At 46.9% G+C, this 6,572-nt stretch overlaps 1 protein-coding gene across 1 annotated transcript in view; it reads right to left on the bottom strand.

Annotated features, from left to right (window-relative positions):
• Positions 1–918: 918 nt before the first annotated feature.
• LOC105551610 (killer cell immunoglobulin-like receptor 3DL2) overlaps positions 919–6,572 on the bottom strand; it is a 17,426-nt gene continuing 11,772 nt past the window's right edge. Inside the window, 5 exon segments of the mRNA XM_011996924.1 lie at positions 919–1,001; positions 1,004–1,187; positions 1,283–1,338; positions 1,810–1,914; positions 6,163–6,213. Coding sequence (XP_011852314.1) covers positions 919–1,001; positions 1,004–1,187; positions 1,283–1,338; positions 1,810–1,914; positions 6,163–6,213 — 479 coding nt within the window.

The following is a 6,572-nucleotide window of genomic DNA, read 5'->3' as shown; positions in this document are numbered from 1 at the left end:
TCTCTAGATTACTTATAATTCCTGACACAGCCTACACACCATTCCATTTGTGTCCATTCAACATAGTTTTGCTCTTCGAAACTTTGCAGATTTATTCTCTGAATATATTTGATTTATAGCTGGTTCAATAAACACCTGTAAACCCCACAGATCTAGAGGAGCCACTGTGTATTTATGGTATGAAAGATGATGTGTGGACATGTGTCCCCGTGGAGATGAGACTAACAAGGCCTATGACTCTACAGATGTTTCATCTTGGAATGGCTCTGCCAGCTTTCCAGGTCTGCAGAGAGTAAGAATATCACTTGTTCCTCTGATTCATGATCATTGGAACCTCATATATGCTGCATCGTTGGATGGAAATTGGAGTCCTAGAGACAAATCAGGCTCCACCTGCTTCCAGAAGCTCAGAGTCCAGGGGTGAGAACCCAGTGGAGGACATATGGGGCTATATAGACATAGTAATGATAACACCGGAAACTTTAGGCAAAAAAAGAGTCACCTAAAGAATGAGGCAGACACATTTATTTGAAGAGGAGAGAGCTACATAGAAATCACAACAAATTTTTATAAGGTTTACTGATGACAGAAGACTGAAAAATCGTCTGAGGGGAAGTGGAACAGCATGAGGGAAGGTGGAACAGCATGAGTCTAAGTGCCGTGTTAAGAGGGAGCCTCTTGTATGTTTGGAATTGTGAGTTCCTCAGTGTGACTGCAGCCTCAAGTAGGACTAGGAAGTAAGCCAGTTAGGTTGGAGAAGTGGGCAGGGGTCAAGTGAAGGGGAGAATTGTAGGCTAAGCAAAGGAGTGCGTTTTCTCTCCAGCAGGCAGTGGGAACCGCAGACGTTGGTAAGCAAGACAGAGCCAGCAGATTTGTGGTGCGAGGAAGAGCAATGCTCTAAGATGCAGTGTCGAGACTTCAGATTCCTGCGGCTGGTACATTGGAGCTGTGAAGCCGGTTTTGAGACAGGGCTGTGGTCTCCCTAGAAGACCCCTCCAGGCCTGTCTGTGGTGCTCCTGGGCTGGAGACAACGATCTGGGCTCAGCATCTGGATGCTCCATGTACACGCTGGTATCTGTTGGGGGTCTCTTGGGCCTCTGAGAAGGGCGAGTGATTTTTCCCCGTGTGAAAACGCAGTGATCCAACTGTGCGTATGTCACCTCCTGAGGGTCTTGTTCATCAGAGTCCTGGAGAGAGGGAAATGTTGAGTGAGGGAGGGGCTCACGTTCCTCAGGACTAGTAGGGAATAAGACTATATCCATGAGGCTGGGGAGAGGAGGACTATCTCCCTGTTCACTGTTCTGTCCCCCGCAGGCTCTTGGTCCATTACAGCAGCATCTGTAGGAGACAGAAGTCATCAAAACAGCTGGGAGGGCACGTCTGGGTCCTCATTTCATGTGCAGATACCAACACACTGGGGGAGACTGTAGGTGCCTGAGGTCCCTCAGCTGCCAACAGCCAGACTCAGACATTCTATCTCTCTGAGTGCAAGGCCCATCCCATGAAGAGCTGTCAGTTCCCATCCCAGTGACTCTGCCTCCCACTTTCTGCCTGTCATGGAACCTTCTCCTGGATGTCGGTGGCTGCAGGGACATGAGGATACAGTTGAGAATCAAGCAATGGTCTGTGAGCTGAAGGCAGGGACAGGGTGTCTGGTGCTCTCTCTAGAAAGCTCTGCCTCTGTGGCTCCTGCCTTGGGCCAGAGACCATCCTGCTGGTGAGGAACACACACCTGCGTGCTACCATCCCTCCTCATCCTTCCTCCCCACACGGCCCTGAGGTCTCTGGCCTCTGCTTCGCGAGACTTACTCTTTTTGTCGGAGCACCAGCGACGAAGGAGAAAGAAGAGGAGGATGGTGAAGATGATGGTGGCCACCGAGTACCTAATCACAATAGGCAGGTGTTTGATGATACCTGGAGGAAGATGGAAATCCAATGAGAAGCTCACCATAGCAGTTCCTCTTTGTGGATTGTCTCTCATTTCTTGGTTGCCAGGCAACCCCATAAAACATGTCTTTAGGACAAGCACCCACGTGGTGGGAGACCCAGCTTTCTCCTGCTTTCTCAGTTATAGTTTTCATAATAACCACAGAATGTGCCGATGAGACACCTGCTATCGTATGGATATTTGACCCCCCAAAGCTTCACTTTGAAATTTAACCCTGAGTGTGAGAGGTTGGGCCAATCGGGAGGTGTTTGGGTGATGGGGGTGGATCCATCATGAATAGATTAATGCTGCCCCACACGACGGGGTTAGCACATTCTCCCTCTATTAGTACTCTGGAGAGTTGGTTCTTAAAAAGAGCTTGGAAGCTCCATCACACCCCCTTTCTCCCTGTCTTGCCGTGTGATCTCGGTGGTCTCTGCACATGCAAGCCCCCTTCTCTTCTACCAGAGTAGGAGCAGCCTGAGGCCGCAGCCAGAAATAGATGCTGGTGTCCTGCCTCTTGTACAGCTTGCAGAACCGTGAGTCGACCGATTCTCTTTTCTGTAGAAGTTACCCAGGCTCAAGTGTTCTTTTACAGCCACAAAAATGGACTAAGACAGCAACGTCCTGAGATCAGGAGGAATGTCCCAGAACAGCTGGGCTGTCTTCCTGTTCTTGCCAGAGGAGGACGCCATGCAGTGCTTTAGCTGAGTGCTTCCTGTGGCTCCAGGGTACAAAACCCAGGCCGGGCTGCTTTCTGGGTTCCCCCAGCTGCAGTGCAAATGGGGTGACTCCATATGTCTCGAGCAGCTTTTCTGAGCCTTGGGGGACTAGCTCACATTGAAATGTAGGCTTCTGTTGTCACTTGCTGCTTATGTGTTAGTAATGAACCCACCTTATGTAATGTATTCTCTGTGTGTTCTGTCTCCCTGGAGTGACGGTGAGGGATAGAAATTGGCATAGCCCCAGGTGCAGTACAGGAGGTGTTTAGAGTCTTCTCTGGGAAGACTGGACTGGGATTGATACACAGTGAATGTGCTTTACAATTTCTACAGCCACAACCCTCTTGACTCAAACACATTATATTCGGCAAGAAAAGGCATAACGTGAAATCAAGATCAAAAAAGTGAAGTAGAACTGTCATATATCCAACAGCCAGGAAATAATGATGAAACTGGTGAACAACGTGCTACTTTTTGTGATCTCGGGAGTCATATATTAGGCTGCTGTTCTACCTGAGAGTCCGGAGGAAGGACAACCCCCTCCATCATCTATTGCTTCGGTACAACCTGTCCTTCTGTGAATTCCTACAAAAGGTGACCAGGAGATGGTGCTGGCGCTGGTCTCTGAGTCCAAAATCTGAACTCCAAAGAATGTTAGTTTTTACCTTCCCACCGTCTAGCTGTGTCTCTTAATGTGATAGGAAGTAGGCGTGAGGTGGGGGATTTGGGTGAGGGGGCAAGTTTTATGCCATGAACAGAGAACTTTCTCTATTCCAGGGCCTGTGCTGGTGGGTTCAGGGGCCTTTCATATTTTCCATACGATCTCAGGCTCACGGAAAGCAAACAGAGAAGATGTTTTCGGCTGATTTTCTAATGGATAAGATAAAGGATCAAAGAAGTCGTTATAGAGAAATAGAAAAATGATAATTGGGATTGAAGTGCCTTTGTCATTCCTGTATGTTATATTACATTTATGAGTTTTGTATTTTTATTTTCTGTGATGGAGTCTCACTCTGTCACCCAGGGTGTAGTCCAATGATGCGATCTCGGCTCACTGAAACCTCTGCCTCCCGGGTGGAAGCCATTCTCCTGCTTCAGCCTCCCGAATAGCTGGTATTACAGGCCTGCGCCACCACACCCAGCTAGTTTTTGTTTATTTAGTAGACTTGGGTTTGAGCATAGTGTCCAGGCTGTTCTTGAACTCCTGACCTCAATGGATCCATCCGCCTCAGCCTCCCAAAATGTTGGGTTACAGGTGTGAGCCACCGTTCACAACCTTGCGTGTTATATTATAATAAGTCTCTTCCTTTGCACCACACCTCATGTATCAATCAGTCCTCTGCCAGGTATTGATTTACATGTAGGAAAAATAAATCTCAGAAAGAAATTAATGAAGTGAAGATTGAACAATTAGGAAAAATCAAACCAGGCAAGCCCTCCCTGCGAATTATTCTACCTCACATAGACATGTTGTATCCATCTACTTCATTCATTTAGTGTCTAAATACGCAACACATTTCACCAGTGAGGTGGGAATTGCCTTTTCTACAGTCTCCTAGATTCCAGTTATGCACCTGGGCTTCCCTTATGTTCATGTCAGTCACTATAAATCACGTAGGGATTCCTAGTTAGCCCGAGGTGAATCCAAGGGCTGTGCGTATAAAACACACACTCCTTGTCCTCCTTAGTTTCCTGTGTGCCCAGTGTGCTCTCCTCTCTCTCCAGTGGTCTTGTAATTCTCCCATCTCACTCCCAGCGTTTCAGGCAGAGCCGTTTCCTTCCACATAAGATTGTTTTCACCTTCGTGCCTTCACGGCTGACAGCTGTGTGTGGAAAATCCTTCCGCCAGTCTTCCAGGGGTTGATCTATTTTTTTCATTAAGATCACAAGTATTATTTGATCAGTGAGAACTTCTCTGTGACCTGAAATCAGACACTCAGCATTATCTGTTATTTAGTTTAAATTCTGGCTGGGTGCCGTGGCTCACGCCTATTATCCGAGCACTTTGGGAGGCTGAGGCGGTCGGATGACTTTAGATTGGGAGTTGGAGATAGACTGGGCCACATGGTGAAACATCGTCTCTACCAAAAATCTACAAAAAGAATTAGCCAGGTGTGGTGGCGGGTGCCTGTATCCAAGCTACTCGAGAGGCTGAGGCAGAAGAATCACTTGAACCCAGGAGGTGGAGGTTGCAGTGAGCCAAGATCATGACACTGCACTCCAGCCTAGGGGATAGAGCGAGACTCTGACTTAATAAATACATAATTAATAAATACATAAATAAATAGATTTCATGCACCAATGTTTCCCAATGGATCAGCCATTTATAGGTCCACTTGTGCATTCATTCTCTTTTTCCTCCCATTTACCCATCTGCAACGTCAGTGTCCCAAGAGCACAGGCCAAATGCATCCTGTTTACTATTTGTGGAAGGCAGGAGAATCCACCCCACCCCAAAAATGTCCCTGTCCTAGCCTTCATACCTTGGGAATATGTGATTTTACGTAGAAAAGAGGAATGAAGATTGCAGATGGAATTATGGTTGCTAATCAGCTGAACTGAAAAGGAGGGTATCCTAGATGATATTAGGGAGATGATGAAGATTATCTTGGTGAACGCAATAAAATCCCAAAGTCCTTAAGAGATGAGGAAGAAAGCAGAGGAACATTCAGAGAAAGAGGCGTGGACAAGGAAGAAGGGTCTGAGTGATGCCATGTGAGACGTGACCAGTCTTTGTGAGTTTTGAGGAAGGAGGAAGGGGACCAGGAGCCAAGGAATGTGGGAGCCTCTAGAAACTGGGACATGTGGAAAGCAGATTCTTGCCTGGAACCTTCAGAGGGAAGGCAGCCTTGCTGTCACCTTGATTTTAGCTCAGTGAGGTGCATTTCATCCTTTGAGCTACAGCACTGTAAGATAATTAAAAAGTCGTTTTGTTTTCATCCACCAATTTTGTGGAAATTTGTTATGGTAATAGTAGGAAAGGATTCCAACTGCACAGCCTGAGCATGGAGCCATGGCTGAATGAGTCAGTGAGTCGAAGTGTGCGTGCATGAGCTCTGTTCTCTGTTACTCAAGGCTCTTGCTCTGCTGAGTCAGCCAGGGTTGCCTCATGACCAACAGGAGTTCATTCCTTGGCAAGTGGAACTTCTCTGAAACACCTCGCCCTCATTAGATGTTCCCTTCCCTTCCCTCTTTCAAGCCCCCAGGAATTTATCCTCCAGTTAGGAATGCAGGGAGAACAAACACTGCATTTTTCCTGAGAAGGATGTCAGATTTGCAGTCATTCTTCCAGCTTGTAGGAGGTCTCAGCTGCAGAAGATTAGAGATTAAGAGACTTCACTGAGCCCTGTGCTGGGCCAAGATCCCTTTTACTTTTGGAGTGTCTGGAGTTCAGAGAGATGGTGGAAGACAGGCCCACAATCAGCGCTGGGAGGTGCTGAGCGAAGGCTTGAATCCAAGGCTTACACCTCCCCAGGTTTCCAAAAGCTGAGATAAGAGGGATTCTTTACTCACTGGTTTTGCAGCTTGGTTCAGTGGGTGAAGGCCAACTACTTGACGGGTTTCCTAGAATAGAGACAGGAGAGAGGTGAGGAAATGAGGGTGCCTGTCCTCTACTCAGGGGAAATCTTTGAGGTTGGTTCATGGCCAACACTCTGTTATCCAACACTGGCTCTGGGAGTCCTGGGATTCTCTTCTCCGCGATTTTTGTATGTGTTGCCCCTTGTCTCGAGACTTTAAGATATATAGAGACAACAGGAATATCACATTACCTGACTTAAAAATATGTTACAGAGCTATAGTAAACAAAACAGCATGATGTTGGCATGAAGAAAAGTGTGTAGAACAATGGAGCAAAATGAAGAACACAGATATAATCTATGCATCTACATTCAATGGCATTTTTTCTTTTTTTTTTTTTTTTT

The sequence above is a fragment of the Mandrillus leucophaeus genome, unplaced genomic scaffold (genome assembly GCF_000951045.1).
Source record: "Mandrillus leucophaeus isolate KB7577 unplaced genomic scaffold, Mleu.le_1.0 Scaffold53, whole genome shotgun sequence".
In the NCBI taxonomy this organism is placed as follows: domain Eukaryota; kingdom Metazoa; phylum Chordata; class Mammalia; order Primates; family Cercopithecidae; genus Mandrillus; species Mandrillus leucophaeus.
This window is presented reverse-complemented; position numbering and strand designations above follow the sequence as displayed.